Raw genomic sequence first — 23963 nt, 5'->3', positions numbered from 1 at the left:
AGACACTGCACACTATTGGTAATTGTCAATGACCAGTCTTCTCACTTGGTGTATCTCAACATATGTATAAAATAACATACCTATGAAAATTTGAGCTCAATTGGTCGTCGAAGTTGCGAGATAATAATGAAAGAAAAGCACCCTTGTCACACGAAGTTGTGTGCTTTCAGATGGTTGATTTCGAGACCTTAAAATCTAATTCTGAGGTCTCGAAATCAAACTCGTGGAAAATTACTTCTTTCTCGGAAACTACGTTACCTCACAAGGATCCGTTTCTCACAATGTATTTATATTATAACACCCCTTACCAATATTCTGCCCTTTCATTGGTTTAGAGCGCGTCACATGATATGTCTTAGTTTTGCTAGACGACGGGCGTGTGATAGTGCATCAATTTGCCGTGCGCTAGTCCGAAAGACTAGCACACGGCGTGCAGTACCCAGACGTCCGTTGCGTGTACGAGGATGATATATTAATAGTCTGTAACCATTTCGGATTACATGACACTACATGCAGAGCACAGTAAAAGTTTTCGCAATCTGTATTCGCGTCGTCCGTGGATTGTAGCATTCCGGTCTGTAACATAATAGTACAGTATTTAGAAATGTTTGGGGTGTTATACAAAAAATATTGGCTGCTTTTACTCGTGCAATGGTTAAAACTATGACTCCCGATGTGATCCCCGGAGCGTTCTATTTTCCCTTCGCCTCGGGAAAATAGAACGCTCCGGGGATCACATCGGGAGTCATCGCCTCGAGAAAATAGAACGCTCCGGGGATCACATCGGGAGTCATAGTTTTAATCACAGCACTCGAAGCAGTCAATATTTGTATATTATCAACCGCTCCCCCATTACTCGTTATAAGGTTTTATGCTAATAAATATTACCAAAGTGTCAACTGCCTTTAACTATGACTTTAGCGATGATATGCGTGAAAATTGAAATTTTACGGAACTCTAAATTTACTTAATTGACAACGAGCTTTCGTTAAGATTTAAGAATATTGTTTTAATGCTAGAAAGAAGCAGTGTGATTGAACCCGTAAGTCAACACTGACTTAGCCTTTCGTCGGGGCATTCGCGGCTTAGAATGCATAGCCGCAAAGCATCTGGAACCGGGGAATAGGTATTAAAAACACCATGCAGATAAGTAAGTGCTGAAAGGTCAACCAATCACAAAGCATAATAGTTAATGTATGCTGACGCAACCGCTTACATCAACCAATCACAAAGTATAATAGGTTAAAGTCACCTGGAAATATATATTTTTTTCTTCAAACATTAGAGATATGTTTCTTAACAATAAAATATTGTATTGAGTAATTGTTTTAAACGATTTATATGTTAAACAAAAATTGTATGGGGGTGACTCCGCCTACCCCTTTTGTGACGTCAATACATCGAACACACGTACGTGCAAGTACAATCAAGTCCTAGTCGTGAGTTTGTACGTTTCGAAAAGGGTTTTTCTTGCATTTTTCTGGCAATGTCGACCAGGAATATGCTGCTAGATGCAGCAAAACAACTAAAGATGGGGTCAGTTTGCAAGTCTTTTCCAGCGCTGTGTAGCAAACACTTCGAGCCTTCGTGCTTCGAGAATCCGGAATACACTACACATTTTCATATGAAGAAAAAAGTTCTTTTCTAAAACATGACGCCATCCCAATAATTTTTCAAGATAGTGGGGAAGTCGAAGAAGGTACATGAAAGACGAATTCATCGCGCCTCGATTGACGTCACGAACAGTGCCCTCTCGGGTCGGGCTTATTTTCAATTTTGTAAATAACGTGTAAACTAATTTTTTAAAACCTCAGTTATTTGTTTATTCAAAATTACACTCATCAAAACACATATTTTAGGAACAACAGCTTTATTTTCACAAAATACCACTTCCAGGTGACTTTAATGTATGCTGACGGGTTTGAAAATTATGCTACCCTTTTTCTGTTGTAAAGAATTGCCATCCTCAAAAATGTTTTTTTTTAAAGGATTCCCGGTTTGAATCGATTTAGAAGAACACATTCCCCATTGAAAATCACTACGACATTGGACATTTTGATGATACAGGGTGATACAAGATGAGGGTTGCGAAACCATGCCCCTCCGGTTCCAGTCGCCCCACGGCTTCATAGCTACCTCCGTCACGAAGACCTTGACGAAAGGCTACTATTGACGTAGTTCATCAACACTCCGATATCTCCATTCTAGTTGTTTCCGCGGTCATCATTAATTGATCTCTTTGTGTCGACTATACGGAAATCTTCATGGTTGTGACGTCATTCGTGGTTTGCTACACACGATTAGCAACCATCAAAACATTTGTAATACTATTTAAAGATTGTTTTTATAACAACAATTAGTACTCCTGGAAAATATTTTTGTTACAAATAATGTGTATCATGAACACTAAAATAACTTCTCGGTTTTTTAGTGTTTCGATATTGGATTTTAGCTTTACGAGCGTGGAGAAACTCCCAAACAACACATGAATCATCATCCCAACAAGCTAGGCAAACCAGCAGTCAATTTCATTTTCGTGCGTTCGAATTAAAGCTGTTTTGCCTGTCCAGTTGTTACTGCGTTTCAAATTCAGAATTCGGCCATTCAGTTTCGTTTTGAGTCGAGTCAAATTCCTTTAGCACTCTGTTCAATTAAGCGTTCGTCATTCTTTTTCGTGACACACACGCCCCAAGAAGCGTCTGCGAATTTGAATGCTGCTTTGATGAATTATTGTTAAATTGAATGACTATTTTGTTAAGTCGAATGACACATTACATTTGACTAATCATAAAACGAAATCGAATGACCCTTTTCAGTTGCATTCGATTTCGCGCGAAATAGAATAGCTTGGAGGTTAAATTGACTGCTCATTTTCCGAAATTGACCGAGAAAACCTATACTAAGCTTGCTCCTAACCAACACCTTACAAAGCCATACAAAGTTATCAACTTATTCATGGTCAAACAAAGAGTACAAAGGGTGGAGATGGAGATATAAGACTTTGCAAAGGTGTGTAAGATGTTGATATTTGAAGAGTGATGTGCTACAATTTTGAAAGTAATTATGTCGATAGGTATTTTGGGGAGGGGGTGTCCTCGAACGTAGTCCTCTCTATAGGCCTACAGCCTGGGAAAATGTTGACATTTTAGATGGTCCCTAATATAGGAAGTGTCGTGGCCGAGCGGTGAAGACAGTGAATTCAAACTCTGGTGTTTCTGATCAGTAGAGTGTTGGTTCGTATCCCCAGCCGTGAAATTTGTGTCCTTAAGCAAGATATTTTTAAGGACACAAATGTTAAAACCATTGCTCCGTCCTTCGGATGGGACGTTAAGCCGTTGGTCCCACGTGTTATGTAACGCATGTAAAGGAATCGAGTGCACTTATCGAAAAAAGAAGGGGTTCGCCCCGGTGTTCCTGGTCCGATCGGCAGCAAATTGCGCCACAGCACATTGTAAAGCATTACATGGTGCTATCAGAATTAGGTCTCATAATTCAAACGTAGTCCCACATCTGGCATGAAATACTGTATGTTACAGCGCCAGAAGCGTCACTGGGTGACGGAAATGTGCGCTATATAAGAAGCCACAATTACTTAATTAAAAATAGGGAACAAGGTATACGTTTGGTAATCACTAATTAAAATTAATGTTAATAAAAACTAACATGTTTAGAAGTAGGCCTACAGCAGCTTTCGATGGTATAACGAATTTTCAGAATCATTTCACCTCAGATTATAGTGTGAGTATGGAAAAAATAGGCTTATCTATTTATATCCCCGAAATTTGAATCTGAAAAGCTTGCCTGTAGATACTTTTCTCAGATTGTGTATTCAAATTACGTGTTATTTTCCTTGCGTGGAAATAACAGCTCCTGATTTGCGGCGATATCTCAAAAACCGCACCGCCTCTTCAAATGAAACTTCCACATGTTAGTTTTATTGTCTATAAACCAAAGATATAATTTCCCTTTAATCTATAACCTCTGTATAAAATACCCGACCTCCGAGATTCTTTACAGACAACCTCTGATATTGGCGTGAAAAAGGTGATCTCGGTTACACTATTGTCGTGGTAATTGGTGCATCTTATTAGCATTGTGTATTAATACTTTAATCCATACGGCACCCAGATAACCTAATTGTTTCAATGTCTCAATAAATGCGAAGGACGCCATGGATTTCAGAAATAATCATAAAAACTGCTTTCGCTCGTTATGGAGACATTAACATGCGTCTGTTTGGCCCCAGGCTGCGCACGACCCCCTGCTCTTACAGCCACACACTCGCCGGTGCTTTCTCGAGAATAAATATCCGGTAATCGCCAAACTATACATGCATCCTCGTGCTTTTTACTGGGTGGATACAATTTCAAGTCGATGGGCAAAAACACTCCACGAAGCATAGACTTCAGGTAGTTGTTTTTCATTGACCTTTAAGATGAAGTTGACGTGTCTTTTTCCCCCTTTCTGGCTATCAACTCCCTTCGTTGTTTTTTTTTTTTTTTTTTTTTTTATCAATCAACATGTATGAGGAAAGCTTTTTGAAGCAGTTTAAATTCATCGTTGATTTATTTCATCATCAGATGACCTTTTCGTGTACGAAATAACATACAGACTTGCACAAATTGTCAGTATGAACATTTCTAACGGATACTGTTTGTGATGTCGTTGCTCTAGTATCGCCGTCAGCAGAAACGCAGTATATGAAAAGCTTCGCATAGTAACTTCAAACTAACGAGATTTCCAATGAATAAACCATATCCCTGTAGCATTAAAAAGCCACAACCAATAGGAGACTTTCCAACGCTAGGCGGCAGCAGACATACCGGGTAAATTTCCATTGTTTACGTAGTTCTGAACATGCGCATAATTCTGAGAACAATGGATTTACCCGGTAAGTCTGCTGCCCTCTATCGTGACAGAAAGTCTCCCATTATTACATGTGGTATTTTGTTAAGATGGAGTCTGAAGAAAGGGCAGGGTACGTTTTCCGTTGTAAGTACGCAGGTGCAACCCTCTCTAGTTCTAGAGTGTTTCGGCCTTGGATTCGGCTCAGGCTAGCTTTGCCCCGCCGGTTGAGTTGACAACTGTGTGTGCTTTGCGTACATGCGCTCAGGGCTTCAGACGAGAGAACGGAGCCTCAAGCCGAATCCAAAGCCGAAAGCCTTGGTTTTGGAAAAGGGCCAAATACTTGAAATTGAGTGGGATAATGAGTCAGGGTACGGTGGGGACTAACACTTCAGTGTCATGACAATGATAGAGCTGCCCGTTGGCGTAGTCTGGTTCCCTGTTTACCATTTCACGTGTGGTTAAAGCTAAATGGTGGTGTATATGGTGAGTTAACGCCCCAAGCAGATCCATACCCTCGAGTACACTGGTCAAAGTGAGAATTGTTATAAAACTCCACGTTGTGCGCAGTGGTTGCATATACACCAACAGCCAAATCAAAGTTTCGACACCGGGGGCTTTAAAACGCTGAAAAGCCATAATGCATGGCCTAATGGCCCAACCATGGGCTATAAAATATACTTTGTGGTTTAAATGTCAACTGTTGACGTAATCGGGTTCGAATTTAGCCATACAAGTCACAGTTCTTGTGATAATAACTGCTCACTGTACTTATTATGAAAGCTTGGAATGTAACGGAATGGATTATGTTAATTCGCAATGGAGTTTATTGTATAGCAGCACGAAGTAAATGCACATTAGAATGTATAACGATATTCGAATACATATATACAATTATGCAAGTATGCATCTGGTAGAAAGTATTGTTGGCACTTCAAAAGAACTTTTAAGCCCATTACTCGTGTATTCTTATGATCATGTAGACAATTTGTTTGGATAAACTATGAATAGTCGCTGATATGAAATTAAGATGTTAATGTTATTGGGGATACATATTAAATACAGCAGGTTGATATAGCGGTTATACGTACACCACCGTCCTGCTTCCCTGTACAGTCAACCATAACAAATGTCATTGATAATCAAACTCTAGCAATAACTCCACAACCTATTTTGTTCGTACCTATTGTACAAAATATGGATGGAATTATATTAGTGATGTGAAATTGCTCACTTCTCCAAACATTGATGTGTGTTTACATAGCCCTATGTGTAAGGCTATAGCTTCTCTTCAAATGAGCAGCACAGCACGCCCCATGCTGCATAAATAACGAGCACAAGAGCCCTTGCAATGTTTATTCACTGAAGGCGATTTCCGAACATGGTTTTGACAATCTGCACGTCCCAGACTGAACTCGGAGTTAAATGATCAAACAAAGAAAGACTTCTCGTTCTTTTACCGCTTGTTTCTCTTTCCCCTTTACCTCCTATGTAGGAGCCTTACGAAGCCGGACTTCCAACGTCTGTTCATTCAGCTGACAGGCTGCATGCATCTATTTATAGCAGAGATGAGAAAATCGCTGGTACTCCTCTCAGCATTCCCGATAGATCAGATTGGTAAGTTGTAGCTGGTTCCCGTAAGCTAAAGAAAATGCTGAGTGACATCTTTACTCATCTCTTCGACGGGATTTGTTTTAAAGTCAGCTATTTATGTTGAAATTTCTGTTTGATGGGTTGCTTCTGCCAGTGCCATGTATCCACACGGTTCTGCCTATTTTCGCATTCGTTATTTTGACCCAAAGAATAGGCAGATTATTTTGAAACATTTATCATTTTCGAAAATAAATATGAAAACCATCCATTGACAAGTTTCACCATCACACAGTGATTTTCGTAGCTTTAAAGTGCATCAGAGGTAATAATGCCACCAACGTGCCACATAAGTTCGAAAATTATTGAATGATTAAATCAACTGTTAAATTAAAAACAGGTAAAGATCAAAACAGATTAACTTAAATTTCTGTTAATGCTTGAGCATTTCTCCCAACTATATGTTTTGTTGCATGAGCCAACAAGTATTGATTTTGGTTTTGTTGCAATATTCTCCTTTAACTTGATTTGATGGCATAAACATTATTCTGTTTTTCAGAATTGCTTATTATATAAGCCATTTGCTTATAATATATAATTTACCGCTCAGAGTTTCATGGCACAGGACACCTCTGGTAATTTAAAAAAAAAAACCATTATTCTCACTTGGTGTATCCCAACATATGCATAAAATAACAAATCTGTGAAAACTTGGACTGAATTTGGTCATCGAAGTTGCAAAAGAACGATAGTTGTGTGCTTTCAGTTACTTCAGAGGGAACCGGTTACATCAACAGCTCCTCATTGCTCGCTACCGAGTGAGTTTTTATGCTAACAATTATTTTAAAGGCAGTGGACACTATTGGTAATTACTCAAAATAATACTTAGCATAAAGCCTTACTTGGTAACGAGTAATGGGAAGAGGTTGACGGTATAAAACATTAATAATAATATAATAATATTTATTCGGGCAATCACATTTATAAGCACATTGTTAGAAACGGCTCCCTCTGAAGTGCCATAGTTTTTGAGAAAGAAGTAATTTTCCACGAATTTGATTTCGAGACCTCAGATTTAGAACTTGAGGTCTCGAAATCAACCATCTAAACGCACACAACTTCGTGTGACAAGGGTGTTTTTTCTTTCATTATTATCTCGCAAGTTCGATGGCCGATTGAGCTCAAAATTTCAAAGGTTTGTTATTTTATGCATATGTTGAGATACACCAACTGTGAAGGCTAGTCTTTGACAGTTACCAATAGTGTCCACTGCCTTTAAGTAATTACCAATAGTGTCCAGTGCCTTTAAACTGCTTTTATCTATTGTATAGCTTAATTTGTAACAGCAAGATGCCTTTTGAGTTTGCAATTATACTTTCGATGCAAGCCTGGCTTTAACAAGCATGCCGATTTGTCATTGCTTTAATATCTATACGCCGGGGAGCTTACACAGGAGACAAAACATAGAACCAACAAGAATACTTGACTTTGTCTGTTTGCAAACTCCAAAATGATTGATTGAAGTTGAGCAATGGTTGACTCAGTACGGAACAAAGTACGGAGTTGTGAATTTGATGACGCAAGCATGGAATTAGGCGCAGTCTAAGAAGCCTATTGTCATGAGACAGAAGAAGATATTTGGCTATATATAGGGTCATTGCTGATGTAATTTTGAAGGAAAAATATATATATAAAGGAAGTAGCAGAAGCCAAGGGCAGCCATTTTGAAAATGTCTCGTCGTTCTCCCAATATTTAATTAAACGGCAAATTTGCTATGTCCTTATCATATTATTATAATATCTTTGTTCTGGCACCCCCGAACAAAGATATTGACAAAATAGGGACACCGCCAATATAGGGCTAGATAGCTCAGTTGGTAGAGCGCCGGCACGTTAATCCGGAGGTCGTTGGTTCGAATCCCACTCTAGTCAATTCTTTGTTCAACCCAAAACTCATTTCAAAATTTACCCAGTCAGTTTCCCTTGTGGTTTATACACATATCTTTTTCGTGACAGACTGTGCCAAGTTCCATACTTGTATTATTATTATAATCAAAGGCACAATTCCCCACAATATTTCCATTTTCTGCCCACTAATTCCAGAATGTTTATTGTAGAGAACCTTTTATATCTGCACAATAATCACATTAGTGTTTGCATGATTTATCAGTTGCCACTTCGCTCCCATCCCTTTATCCCTAAATCCCCAAAGAATCATCTCTTTTCCTCAACTCACCGCATTGCATTCATTTTAGCACGGCATGCTTCAACGCACGAAAGCATTTCGGTTTGTTTCTTTTTATATACATATATTCCCATCTCGTCCACAATATTTATTATCAGGCCATCCGTATGAAAACCTCCCAGGTATGGTGATGATGATGGATATTGCGGGTCCGTCAGACCGTAGAGGCGGCAGCAACAAGGGTCGGGAGCTGACGGTATCTGAGATATCTGACCAATTAGAGGAGTCTGTTATACTTGATGGACCAATGGCAACATCAGAAGACCTGCAGCTAATTGCTAAGTAAGGAAGGTTGTATTATTAATAAGGCCGTGTCCAGGTTTATTACATTATGGTCGCAGTACAGAGAAGTCATTATCTTCAATGTTGTCATTGCATCCGGTGGCCTCAGCCGAAGTCACTCGATTCGAACACGGTCTTTTCGAAACCGAGGCGTTTGGCTTTAGCCTCGCCATAAACTAGGGCAAGTTCGCGCAAGGACCAATGGTTATAAGTAGTTGTTGTTTTAGTAACGTACAGGTCATGCGCACAGAAGTTGTTGCTCGAACGGCTCTAGTCATCTCGTGTCATCGCAACCAACGACTCAAAGCACGTTAAATTTCTGATAACCGGTCCACCCTGCACTGTGCTATGAAAACGACTATTGGTAAAACCAGCAATGCAAGCACGCCCAGTAGGCTGGTTCCAAAATAGTCGACTAGCTTAGTCTTTGGCCCTTTTCGAAACCACGGCTACGGCTTTGTAATTGGCTTCAGGCTCCGCCCTCTCGACTGAAGCAGCCCTGAGTGCGCGTATGAAAAGCACGTGAAGCCGTGGATTCGGCCGTCGACTAGCCAGAGTTTGGACTATCTACCATTAGTCCTTGCGCAAACTTGGCCTAGGCTTAGCCTTCTTGAATCCCGGTGCCGAAATCAGTGCACGACTTCAAAAGCCGACCAGAGCCCAGTATGAATGAGCAATGGGTATAAACAATTTATCGTAACATGGGGCAGCCTGAAGAACGGCTACTTTTAAATGGTTTATCTCAATAAGAATTTCAGGGGAAATGTTGCTTGTGTGTTATGCACTTCACGTTGCGCTTAGGGCTAGCGCCTAAATTCGGCTCTTGCCCTTTTAGCAAAGAATGGCAATTGTAAGCGCAGAATTCGGCGATAAGCAGAGTCATAAAAAGGGCCCTGCTTTTTCAGTTTCTCACTTCAAACTTCAAAGCAATGTACGTGGTAATTTTTTAGTGACGGTGCTTTAAACCACGATTGGCGGGACTTCTTCAAACAATTGCTTAATGCAAAACTGGACGGCTTCAAAATGGTTGTAGAAGCCCACATCCCAAACCCTGTCATCTACCGTAAATTTAACAACGTTGTAACTTATAGGCAGTGACCATATTTACGAATGGTCTATCAAATGTTTGAGACATGTCATCGACTGCCCTTGAGCAAAACCATTACCTGTCAAACAATGACACTCTTCAAGGTGAATTAGAAGCGAATCGAGTAATAATCTTGAAGTTTGTGTAACAAATTTCATTTACCACTATCGACTGATAGCCATATGCATTAAAAATGAAGTATGGGCTGTATACAGTCATTCAAAAATATATATAGCGTCCAGTGCTATAAAAAGGGTCCTTTCGTAAATTCGATTACAGCTACAATAAAAATAAAAAACACTTCATCACAATAAAACGGACTGCCGCAATAAAGGATTATTTTCTACCGTCCACACAAAAGAGTTGGTAAATTGCCAGCACACCAAAGGTTGAATGCATTACGATTTTTTTCTTTTTACAAAAATTGTTTTGTCGGTAAACATCAATACAAAAAGAATACTTGAAAGACTTTAATCTGTCATTCTCGAATCAAAATTGGATGACTATTCGTACTTTTCAATTTGAACAATGGTTCAGGTTGCATGCGATGTCTTTAAGAGTGTATGTCGTATGAATATTATCATACTTTTCTTTAATTGTTAGACCCTTGTCTCTCTCTGTCTGTGGTAATGTTTTGAGTACAGAGCATTTAATTTAATTTGTTTCAGGAATACAGAACATTATTTGGTTCCACCCTTAGGCTCATTGCATCGATGTGTTCAAAGCCATTGGACACTTTCGGTAAACAGTGTTGTCCAAATGCCCACACTTCGTGTATCACAACTTATATACAAAATAACAAACCTGTGAAAATTTAGTCTCAATCGGTCATCGGAGTCGGGAGAAAAAAAACGGGAAAACCAACCCTTGTTTCGGCACGTTTCGCCGTGTCATGACATGTGTTTAAAATAAAGCCGTAGTTCTCGATATCACGAATTGATGATTGTTTTACTGTTTTCTCAAAAAGTAAAGCATTTCATGGAATAATATTTCAAGAGGAGTCTTTCACCATTACCTTCTGTAAACACTGTAAGTTATTTGTAAATCTGTGATTTTTTTTTTCTGTTCCGAAAGTGTCCAATGGTTTTAAAGCACTGTAAACTCAGTACTTTCCAGAGTCATGTGGAAAAAAACACGGGCATACTCGGGTGGGATTCGAATTTGCCTCTAGAGCAGAACCCAATTTCATGGCTCTGCTTACCGCCGATTTCTGCGCTTACGATTAACATTCCCCGCTTGCGTGCAAGAAGAAACAAAGAGAAACATCAGTCTTTTCATTTCTTGTCATTCAACCATCAAGGATAACTACGATTGGCAGAATTATGCCACACTCGGGGGAATCCCCGAGTCAACATTAATAATGCTGGTTATTGACGTCTTTGTTTGCTCGATTTGTTTATTTAGAGACATGGAGGAGGTACGAAAGATGCTACGAGAGGTCGATCTAGATGAGATGATTCCTCGACAACGATCACCCGGTAAGCCATAGCCGCATATCACCCACAGCTACAACCATATCCCAAAGCCATTTTTCGGCTCCTTGGAATATTCAATATAGCTTTCTTGTAATGCGACCAAGGATGCATTTCAATTTAACTGACTCATTTAATAGCTCGCAAGCCCGAGGAAACCAGTGAACCATGTAAACCAAACCTCGGGGTTAACTCATCTCTTCCACGATGTTTTGTTATTTTATGTGCACTACTAATCCGAGTACACGGGACCAATGGCTTTATGTCCCATCCGAATGGCAATTATAGTACAAGTGCCTCGACCGGGACTCCAACCCCACACTCTGCTAATCAGAAATACCAGATGAATATAATGTGAACAGGACAAAACTTGGGTTGACCCCTACTCTTCCACGATACAGTGTTCTGGGTTCATTTACGTGCACTTACCAACAGTGCACGGCACGGGACCTATATTGCTTAAAGGCACTGGATACCTTTTGTGTAAATTTCTTTATTAAAGGCAGTGGACACTATTGGTAATTACTCAAAATAATTATTAGCATAAAACCTTTATTGGTTACGAGTAATGGGGAGAGGTTGATGGTATAAAACATTGTGAGAAACGGCTCCCTCTGAAGTGCCATAGTTTTCGAGAAAGACGTAATTTTCCACGAATTTGATTTCGAGACCTCAGATTTAGAACTTGAGGTCTCGAAATCGACCGTCTGAACGCACACAACTTCGTGTGACAAGGGTGGGTTTTTTCTTCGATGGCCGATTGAGCTCAAATTTTCACAGGTTTGTTATTTTATGCATATGTTGAGATACACCAACTGTGAAGGCTAGTCTTTGACAATTACCAATAGTGTCCACTGCCTTTAATTACTAATTTCTTAAGATCAGTCTTCTGACTTGGTGTATCTCAACATATGCATAAAATAACAAACCTGTGAAAATTTGAACTCAATCGGTCGTCGATGTTGCGAAAGGATAACGGAAGAAAAAGCGCCCCTGTTGCACAAGTTGCGTGCTTTCAAATGCTTGAATTCGAGACCTCAGCTGAGGTCTCGAAGGATGCAAGTGTCATGACTGGGACTCGAACCATACACTCTGCTTATCAGAAACACTGGCGCTCTTACCCGCTCAGCCACGACACGCCACTAATGCGGTTAACACATGTACTGGATAGAGCCTGTAATAAACGAAATGCTTACGTTTTAATAAGTGTACCAACACTTTTGGCTTATGCTTTCTATTTAAAAAAAAATCGCACCCTTTTAGGTGACCCCTGAGTGTCGCTTCTCGGATCGTATTGTATTATTTTGATAGTAATTGTTATGACTTCTGACTTCTGATTTGCCGATAGGTTTTCCCCCTCAGAACTCAGGAAAGTATACAGTGCTTAAAGACACTGGACACTATTGGTGCATCTCAAATAATGCATACAATAACAAACCTGTGAAAATTTCAGCTCAACCTATCGTCGAAGTTGCGAGATAATAATGAAAAATAAACACACTTGTAACACGAAGTTGTGTGCTTTCAGATGCTTGATTTCGAGACCTCAAAATTTAAAATCTGATGTCTTAAAATCAAATTCGTGGAAAACTACTTCTTTCTTGAAAACTACGTCACTTCATAGGGAGCCGTTTCTCACAATGTTATATACTATCATCCTCTCCCCATTACTCGTTACCAAGTAAGGTTTTTATTTATGCTAATGATTATTTTGAGTAATTACCAATAGTGTCCACTGCCTTATATAGACCTCGGTTTAAGGGTAACAAACCGAGGCCAACGTAAATGTGTGCGAGTTACTGACCGATAGTTTGAAGCTTGGCTGACTAAACATCCTCTACTCACGGTCTCAACCGACGGCATGGGTTGAGATGTTAAAATCGATCTTTAGGTTAAATCAAACTGCAAATACTACAGATCATTGATCACAATACATTGTAGCACTCTATCACAATATTATGTTTCCCGCCAACGGCAATTGCTTGCGGTGATCATTCCGGTAAATGGTTACTATATTTAGTATGTTTTTCCATGTAGAAATACTTTCCTATACTTAGAGTTTGGACCACTGTTGTTTTAATCAATACATCACACCTTAAGATGAGGCTTAGAGTGGAAAACGTATTCTGTCCCTCTCGTTTAAAAGGAACATCCATTTTCATACACACAGAAAAAGAAATAAGCAAACACAAAAACGGTCACTTATTTGAGTTAGAAGCACCGCGATGAACACATAAGTGACAGTGCAACACTATATTTGGCGAGTCTACGGTCACATGAGTGTATGACAAACAGTTCTACAAAAAACAAAAGTTTTCGCTTCTTCGTAAAACGCCATTATATTGATGCAAGATAATTTTGTCACCCTTGGAGATTATCGACCCCGCAGAAAAAAACACTTATTGTGAAACCCTAAATCATGGTCGAGGTTACTCAACAGAGACTTGATCCAGTCTGACGAGCTTTTACATTTTACCAAGTTAGGTGACTGTCATGCATCTCGTCCTTGTGTACAGAAACAAAAAATATTATTATTTTTTTTTTGTGCATTTAGATTTGGATATATATTCCCAACGCTCTAATTAGAGCCAAACGAGAAGAGAGAATACAATAAAGACATTTCAGTTTTAGATGTGGGAGGAAAACCTTAGAGACCTATTACAGGGAAACTCCACGCAGTCAAGTGTAGGGACTGAAAACCCAATCCACAGAATGCCCCGGTGGGATTTGCACCGGGGTTCAAGAGATTGAAGGCGATGATGGTGGATAGCGAGCGTGATACCACTATATGACCGCTAATGATGGTATAATGATTGCAAAAAGGAACGTACGGTGATTAAGTATGCATTTGATAGACCTACCAACGAAAAAAATTAATCCAGTTAAAATATAAACTTTTGGTTTTTACCCATACACCGAAAAATATCACAGGCATATAACTCGGATAAGATTCGAACCCACAACCCTTGCAATTATAGAGCAGTGTCATACTAACGAGACCAACGAGATTGCCCTGTGGTTAAAGGCAGTTCGAAATTAATATGCTTTATCCCCGATGCAAATTTAACATCTATTATAATTCAATAAAATTGAATGTTAGCACGGTGCAAGTTCAGAGATGATGTTTGGGTGTGGCTATAAGAGAGACGGTGGTACCTCAAACATGTGCATGTATAAGCCGAAATATCAACCTAAAATAAATACTGTACCAATAGTTTGCAATACAAGAGCATCACTTGGATGTGCTTGTCTCGAAGTTCTGAATTCATTACGACGCTTTGGGATCCAACAGCTTATACTTGCACCATTAAATACACTTGACACTATTGGTAATTGTCAAAGACCAGTCTTCTCATTTGGTGTATCTCAACATATGCATAAAATAACAAACCTGTAAAAATTTGAGCTCAATATTGGTATTCGAACTTGCGAGATAATAATGAAAGAAAAACACACGAAGTTGTGCAAAATTTAATTCTGAGGTCTCGAAATCGAATTCGTGGAAAATAACTTCTTTCTCGAAAACTACATTAATTCAGAGGGAGCCGTTTCTCACACGGTTTTAGACCATCTAGTTTTAGACCTCTCCCAATTACTCGTTACCAAGTTAGGTTTATGCTTGTTATTATTTTGAGTAATTACCACTTGTGTCCACTGCCTTAAAGTCCACATGTAATGTATTGCTTATTTTATTTTCTCTGCTGTTTTATCTAAACTGTTTTAGCCTAAACTGTCGCAATGTAGACTAGTGATATTTACACACAAACATACCACTTCCCTTTACTTGTTTTTTTTTTAATTAGCGCTTGATTGTTTTTTCGTTTTTATATGAGGTAAGTTTGTGGCAATTTTAATAATCATAAATTCATACATGTTCAAGTCGCGTATATCTCAGGGCAATGTTTTTATATTCGATTCAATATGCTACTCAAATTATTGAGGATATAATTTTAGCCATAAGTGCAATCCCCCTCTAATACCAACCTTCTTACAATCCAGTGCCCTATTCTCGTTATTAAAAAATGTTCTTAATGATTTTGAAATAACCGGAAGGCTTTTTTGATTGAACGATTAAAATCTGCCATTGTTCGGTACATCCAAATTATACACAGTACGATAAATAGTATCATGTACTGGGTTCATGTATCAGGCAGTAGCTCTAGATTGCATGCGATATGTTACTAGCATAACAACGCTATACACAACGGGTAATTCAAGACCCGTGTGTTTAACATGTCGAAGAATTCCCTTAATTCCGCAAACAAACGGCACATCGCGAATTGTGACCAAACTGGGAATGCCATTACAACCCTATGAACTAGCTCAGTAGATGTTCATTTTCCTGCCCGTTTCCCCAGCAACGTCGTCAGGGTGATTCGTGCTCAACGAGTCTACATCACTTCACTGCATTCAGTTGAGTTTTAACACAACCATGTTTCTCTTAATACAGAGAGAGGTCTTGCGTTTTGTGCACTGGCACAACGTGCATGAATTCATATCGTGAGAGCGACTGGTCTAACCTAAAGGGGATCCGAAAAAGTTAATCATAGCATGTATTTTATTATAACTGGAAAGATGTTTTTCCACATGGAATACAATTACATCTCTCCAGACTCAAAGTAGGTGGAACAAAATACATAATATCCGTTCGAAAGACTGTGAATGGCGAGGAAATCAAACCACAGCAATGTGGTTTTACCTAAATTTCACGTACATTTGAAAACCTTTGGAAAAAAAACATTTATTCAGCGTTTCTTTTTCATAAAACGCCGATATTTGCAGGACATTTAAATAGTGTCTTAAAGGAACACGTTGCCGTGGATCAGTCGAGTTGGTCTTTAAAAAAACGTTTGTAACCGTTTGTTATAAAATGCATATGATTAGAAAGATATTTTAAAAGTAGAATATAATGATCCACACAAGTATCACTCGAAATTGCGTGGTTTTCCTTGTACCTCGTCGACAAACACAGTCGGCCATTTATGGGACTCCCATAAATGGCCGACCGTGTTAGTTCGCAAAGTAAAAGGAAAACTACGCAATTTCGAGGCAAATGTGTGTTGATCATTGTGTTCTACTTTTAAAACATCTTTCTAACCATATGCATTTTACACCAAACGGTTACAAACGCTTTTTAAAGACCAACTCGACTGATCCAACGCTTTTCAAAGACCAACTCGACCGATCCAAGGCAACGTGTTCCTTTAAGTGGGAACGAACGATTTGTTGTCAATGGTCATGCATCACCTTTTATTTAAGACGTATATGACTGATGCTGTGTCACCAACAAAAAGACCTATGCAAAATTAATATGGTAATATTAGTCATTGCAACCCAAACAAATTCAATGCTGAAAGAAAGATCCAAACTTGCATTTTAACCACCGTCATTTGCATAAAGATCAACATAACAAAACGCTCAAACATGTGTAGTTATTAATCTGGTACGGTATTCAAACAGTCAGCATTCGGCGTGTCGATAGCTGGGTCGTTAAGAGCTTCGTACTCAACCTCTTGTGCTTCGATCGGCATAGTATGGGTTCGAGTCCCGGTCGACACTTGTGCCTTGAGTAGGATATTTAACCATAATTGCGCTATCCTTCGGGTGGGACATTAAGCCGTAGGTTCTGTGTACTATAGGATTGGTAGTGCAAGTAAAATCATCCCTAATACGTATTAAGTAGGAGTAGAGGTTAACCCTTGGGCATGGTTCACATTTTAGCAAGCACCCTTGTATGCAGGTTTCTTCAGGTTTCTTTAAGTTCACTTATGAGGCATCCTTAAGTTTCAATACCAGACATTGAAACGACAAAATGAACTACTAAATACTAAGCAGTACTAATAATATCGTCACGGGAGCAAAATTAACTTCATTCTAAGAGGCAAATCAATTATAAAAGGTTCATACTATTGTCAATATTTGAAACAACGATAAGAACCAAACGACTCTTTTCCAAAAGTAATAATGGTGTTTCCATGGTGTACCGTGATCCAAAAAGAGGCGTGGTGTACAGCACCCTACGTGTCCCCTCCCCCCCCCCCCCAATATTTTCCCCACCAACCATGGCTGCTAATAACAGACACTAACAATGAATAATCTTTTAGGCAGTTTGAGTCAATCGATTTTGGCTGGTATAATTACCGTCAATGACCCTGGTCTCCATAGTATTAACGATGACGGGATGCATCATTATCTTCACCATAATAGAGTAAATACAAATTGTCATTTTGTGTACACAATAGAGGAACCAATAGTTGTGAAATGTCAATGATCGCAACCCACAGTTAAACATAATTATTGCATCCTTACACACAAATAAGACCTCGTCAGAATTCGTTTTATTTTTTATAGGCACTGGACAATGGTAATTACTCATGTTCGCATAAAAGCTTACTTGGTAACGAGCGATGGGGAATTTTCAGTACAAAACATTGTGAGAAACAGCTCCCTCTGAAGTAACGTAGTATAAAAAAGATGTAATTTCTCACTGGAATATTTAAAGACTTCATGCACGAAGCCCGGCCGGCATCTGAAGGAACACAAATTGCAACGATTAATGACCAATTAATTCCAAATTTTCACAGAGTGTTCATGTTATTCATGTTTTTGGATACACCAAATGAGAATACTGGTCTTTAAAATTACGAAGGTGTCCAGTTGCCTGTAAAGCAATTGGATACTTTCGGTAAACAGTATTATCCAAAGACCCACACTTCGTGTATCACAACTTATATATAAAATAACAAACCTGTAAAAGATTAGGCTCAATCGGTCATTGGAGTCGGGAGAAAATAACGGGAAACCCACCCATGTTTCCGCACGTTTCGCCGTGTCATGACATGTGTTTAAAATAAATCCGTGATTCTCGTTATCGAGAATTGATAATTGTTTTAATGTTTTCTCAAAAAGTAAAGCATTTCATGGAATAATATTTCCAGAGAAGTCTTTCACCATTACCTTCTGTAAACCCTGTAAGTTACTTGTAAATCTGTGAACTTTTATATATTTGTTCTGTTCCGAAAGTGTATAATGGCTTTAAAATAGCGAATTCTGATGTAACATTGTTTGGGCAGGGGATGGTGTACAGACATTCCAGTCAGTTGGTTTCCAGTATAGGGGTTCAAGAGGGGAGTATTAAAACGTCAGTCCTCCCCGTGGCATATTATCTGTAGCAGCCTATGCAATCTCGGGGATATCATAGTCATCCTTCGGGAACATTGATTTGCCTAACTCCCATTCCCACCTCTCCATTTTCAGATATACGGATTACCATACCCATTTAGGCGCCCCTGGCTCAATAATTAATCATTGACGCACACACTGAACTTATTATTCAATCGTGTTGCTAATTTTTCATTCGCAGTTTGGTCATATCTTTTTAGAACTACAAGTAACACAAATTGTACTCGTGACAACACCATTGTGAGGGCCAAACACATCAACCCCGTTGAATGAATATAACCATTGTATAAGCTACTCATCAAACAGCGTCTTCCAGTTGTTATTTATCTCACTTCTTTCTTTCTTTGGTGTTACTTTTAATTTTGTCCAGATGATATCGTGCACGTAGCCTCCATCCACCATCACAGCAGCCTAATTAGACTACGTCGACGACTATTCTGCTGCTGTGGACGGTCGAAGCACATCCAGCCCTAAGCAAGGCCGTGTCCGAATCAACGACTTCGGCTACGGCTGTTGGCTTCATTGACTGTCCAAGCGCAAGTCCAGCCACATGTCAATTCGGACACGGTCTACAATAAAATTTAACAAAATCTTTATCAAGACATTCATTTGTGACCAAAACATGGAAACCACAATGCAATGTCAGTTACGTCGACACTAGGTTTTGTTAGGTAAAAACCAAGACACCAATGCAATTGCCCAGTAAAACACACAACACCAACCCAAGTGATTGTGGTCACTCCCTTTCGCCCTTTGTTTGTGAAGGATCAAGAAACTCGATACTGGACTTTTACACTAGTGGACTATCAACCATATACATTAGTTTTCAAGGATGGACTATATATATCAAGAAGCTACGAGACACTCGTCATGGTTCCTTCTACATGCAAGGCTTGGCTTGCATCATAAGCAGAAGTGCTCAACACTGATAAAGACATGGGCATACTGCTGTGAACGAGTCGAGTTCAAAGGAATATTTTGGTGTTGCTACGGAGAGTCGAATTCAGCGATAGTTGAAGTTCCAGAGAACTGTTGTCGATGGGCGAATGAGGGGGAAAATCTGCCTCTTGAGGAGGAGGAACACGCAAACTCATTGCATTATTAATTTGCTTGAGTTTAGATTATAATTTATGTTATGGATCGACGAGGCAGTGGTTCGACGTTTGAAGCAAGGCCGCATAGAAACAACTAAAATCAGATTACTTTCGGCACAGAATCGCAAAGAGAAACCATTCAGGACGTATGTGTCATCACCGTTTCCTCTATAATATGGCGGCATTTTTACGTCAATGCCAATGTCCAAACCACAAACCAAGCTCAGTATAATTTTTTAGTGTAGGCCTACGGTATTTATTCCCTACTCAGTGTCAGTGAAATGCAGCGCACATCCACAACACTCATTCATTAATCACCGGTATGTAATTTATTATCAATATGAATCGTTATCGACCAAAATGTTAGTGACGTGTACATCGTTAGTGGATGGTGTCTGCAATAGGTTGCACTACGATAAGCTAGTCTGCGAACGAGAACAGACATACGCCCTCAACGACGAGATGTAACGGCAGGGTGTGGATGTTAATAAAGTGACTATTTCTAGCAAAATCAGTGCAGACAATAGTCAGGCAGCACCGGTCAATCGCAACTCGGATCATAAACTTGCACCCAGGGCTACGAGCGCCCCCATTACAGCAGTCCAGCATTCACAATAAGAACAACAAGAGACAGAGTGCACAAAACATCGATCGAGACCATACCAATATTCTGTTGGGGGTATTGTATTAGGGAGTGCACTTTTTGGTTTGAGTGTCCACCATATCTAAACATGGCTTTATGGCTCTTTTCAGAGCCACGATCATTCCTGTAGAGAGGTTTACATAACAAATAATAACTTCTTTAAGTGCTCTTTGAATGTAAAAGAGTGAAAAACTTCTCGTTTTATCCGCCATTCCACTCTTGCAAAGAGCCATTTGGCGGACAACTCCTTTTAGAATGAAAGACGCGTACTTTTAACTCGATTTAGAGTGAGGTTCGTTCCAATTTCACGAACAAAAAGAGTGACACAGATTGACTTTCACTCTCAAAACAGCGAAACTGACACCACTCAGACAAGGGAGAGTAAAATGTTCACTCTTTTACATTAAGAGAGTTGGAGTGGTGAGTGAGATGGTTGACTCGGAACAACCCTGCCTGCAAAAGAAAGTTGTTTGAGTTTAAAGACAAATCCAAACTATTGTACAGAACACCTTTTTAAAACTACACACGTGGGCAATCTTGCTCTCACCATTTAATACCCTATAATTGGTGAGCACATTGTGATGGTATAACTATTATAGTAAAAGGTTTATGGTGAATTTGTCTGTTTACCAAAAGTGCAATTCTGCAGGTGTCCATCTTATCTCAAAAAAGCTTATGAACCCCAACATAGGCTGGAAAGAGGGAACGTTTAAACTCTTAGTTTGAAAGAAATCTTTAAAATCAAGCATAATTTATTCAGAAGGTAATCAAATGTTTTGCAACCTGGTTGTAGGAAATGCAGATTATCTCTTTCATACCAGTCTTTCCTTTTTTTTAGTTGCATGCTAAATTGCATGACGCCCCCCCCCCCCCGCCTTTCAATGCACTCTAAGTACACAGAGTTGTGTCGTTGTGTTGTTTACCAACGACTTCTGACCAATCAACTTTCTTAACTTATATTTCACTGTCAATACCGTGTATAATTAACGGGGCATTAGCAGCTCTTTACACATAATAAAGAAATATTCTGTGATTTTTGTTATGTTGACCTTTATACGTTCAGTGCGTGGTGGCTGTTTGAAAGCGGGTTCGGCGAGTGAATGTGATAGTGCCAAAAGAAACCCTCGGACTTTTAATATCCGCAAGTTCCTTTTTACGTCTAAGAGTACAGCAATGAGGAAATGTGTACTGTTCGGACATACTATTGACTGCGAAAGGTTTAAGACGTGATTTGGGCCAATTATAGGTGGAAAGAGCTATATCGATAAAATAACCGAAGGAACAACATGATAATAAAACACGTCAACTTAATGGTATAAGAGAATTATAAGAGAATATTAATTTTGGTATAATTATGTTACTAGGTCCGTCGACCCTTGACCTCCGTTGATTCGAAATACCGGTAGGCCTACCTGTCCGGAGTGGTATCAACTTTGGCCCGGTTCAATTCACGCATCAGATAGGGGTTTCTTATTAACGTTTACTTTTTCCACCATATTTTCATTAAAGCATTCCGAATTCCGAAACAATGCGGTACACAACCTAAAATAGTATCATGATAAATACAGCATCATGTGTCAGTTTATTTTTTAACTGTACTGTTTCCCATACTGCATTGTGGTATACCTTTAAAGCCATTGGACACTTTCGGTAAACAGTATTGTACAAGGCCCACACTTCGTGTACCACAACTTATATATAAAACAACAAACCTGTGAAAATTTAGGCTCAATCGGTCATTTGAGTCGGGAGAAAATAACGGGAAAACCCACCCTTGTTTCCGCACGTTTCGCCGTGTCATGACATGTGTTTAAAATAACCCCGTAATTTTCACTATCGAGAATTGATATTGATATTGTTTTAATGTTTTCTCAAAAAGTAAATCATTTCATGGAATAATATTTCAAGATAAGTCTTTCACCATTACCTTCTGTAAACCCTGTAAAATATTTTTTTTCTGTACCGAAAGTGTATAATGGCTTTAAAGGCATTATGGGCTATTTCACCGTTTGTGGTCAATTCCACGTGAATAACATCTACTTCTTGACTAATTTTTCCATTACTTTACCTGACCGTGCATGAATAACCAGTTTCTGGCTGCTTGACATTGATGCGTGAACATTATTAGGAACTGCTCCATTGGTTCCATGGTTGGAGTTGCTATACATGCACATTCACTCACCGAACACTATTATTGAAATACTTTCACCCTTCAGACTGTTGGCATGTAATGCATGCGAAAGGTGAACCAGGAACTGGATATTTAATTTACATAATGACCGATTTCTAAAAAGGGACTAAGTGCAAACGTTTCAACCATGAGTTCATCAATGAGTGGTAACATTCTGAAACAAATAATGTTATTTATCTTTCAGTTAATTTGACTGTCTTTACTTTCGCAATATTTGTTTGTTTTCATAATTTCATGAAGAAGGCCTACATTAATGAGTGCTTGGTAAATATACAAAACATAACCAAGGTAACCGAGTGCATTTTGTACATCAATGGCTTTTTTAGAATTCAGTTATTTAATAACAATACTACTTAAGTTTTACCTAACTATGTTTTGCGCTTAAAGGCACTGGACACTATTGGTAACTATACTCAAAATAATTATTAGCATAAAAAAACTTACTTGGTAGTGAGCAATGGAGAGCTGTTGATAGTATAAAACGTTGTGAGAAACGGCTCCCTCTGAAGTAACGTTTTTGAGAAAGAAGTAATTTCTGACTAAAATATTTGATTTGAATTCGAGACCTCAGTTGAGAGGTATCGAATTCAAAGCATTTGAAAGCACGCCACTTGTGCGACAAAGGGTTTTTTCTTCCATTGTTCTCTCGCAACTTCGACGACCAATTGAGTTAACATTTTCACAGGTTTTTTAAGTTATGCATATGTTGAGATACACCAAGTAAAAAGACTTTGACAATTACCAATAGTGTCCAGTGCCTTTAAGGATCATTTATACTGATTTCCGTTGCAGGCAACTCTAAGTATACCAATAAGTGCAAAGTCCAAGTACGTATTTCGTACTTCTATCACAATATAAAATCACTATAAAAATGAAGTAAGTATTTAGTAATTACAATTAAGGTGACATGGCCACCATAAAATAATTAATATTACAATATAAACTTAAACTATTATAATGTATATTATGAATTCTAACCTGTTGTTTTCATTTCATCTATGGTCAAAGGTTAATTACCATAATTGGTACTAATCCAAAAGACTTGCGAAGAAGAGTTGACTGTAAATAAACTTGACACTTGTCAGCTTTGATGAACAAATATTTCGTTAATACGGTTGGCGTAGCATTTTCTCTCGTCTTCCACCTCTATAGACCTTGATCACACTGTCACCATTTGGTCATGTTCCCTGTTTCCAATAACAGTAATGAATGCTAACATTCATTACGCATGGCACCAGACTATTACTTCGCCAGCCTTTGTTTGGGTACATGAGTTGGAACGGAGTAAAATCAAGATGACCACACCGTGGTAAAGGTTTATATGACCTCGTT

At 38.9% G+C, this 23963-nt stretch overlaps 1 protein-coding gene across 1 annotated transcript; it reads left to right on the top strand.

The window, feature by feature from the left end:
- The first annotated feature begins 6336 nt into the window (after window positions 1-6336).
- LOC117296029 lies at window positions 6337-22139 on the top strand. Its single transcript, XM_033778877.1, has 4 exons — window positions 6337-6462; window positions 8779-8962; window positions 11454-11527; window positions 19074-22139. Exons 1-4 carry the CDS (start codon window positions 6393-6395, stop codon window positions 19175-19177), a joined length of 432 nt encoding a protein of 143 aa, XP_033634768.1. The 5' UTR covers window positions 6337-6392; the 3' UTR covers window positions 19178-22139.
- The last annotated feature ends 1824 nt before the right edge of the window (window positions 22140-23963 follow it).

The sequence above is a fragment of the Asterias rubens genome, chromosome 10 (assembly GCF_902459465.1).
Source record: "Asterias rubens chromosome 10, eAstRub1.3, whole genome shotgun sequence".
NCBI lineage: Eukaryota > Metazoa > Echinodermata > Asteroidea > Forcipulatida > Asteriidae > Asterias > Asterias rubens.
The sequence above is the reverse complement of the archived record's forward strand: the minus strand, read 5'-3'. Positions and strand labels throughout refer to the sequence as shown.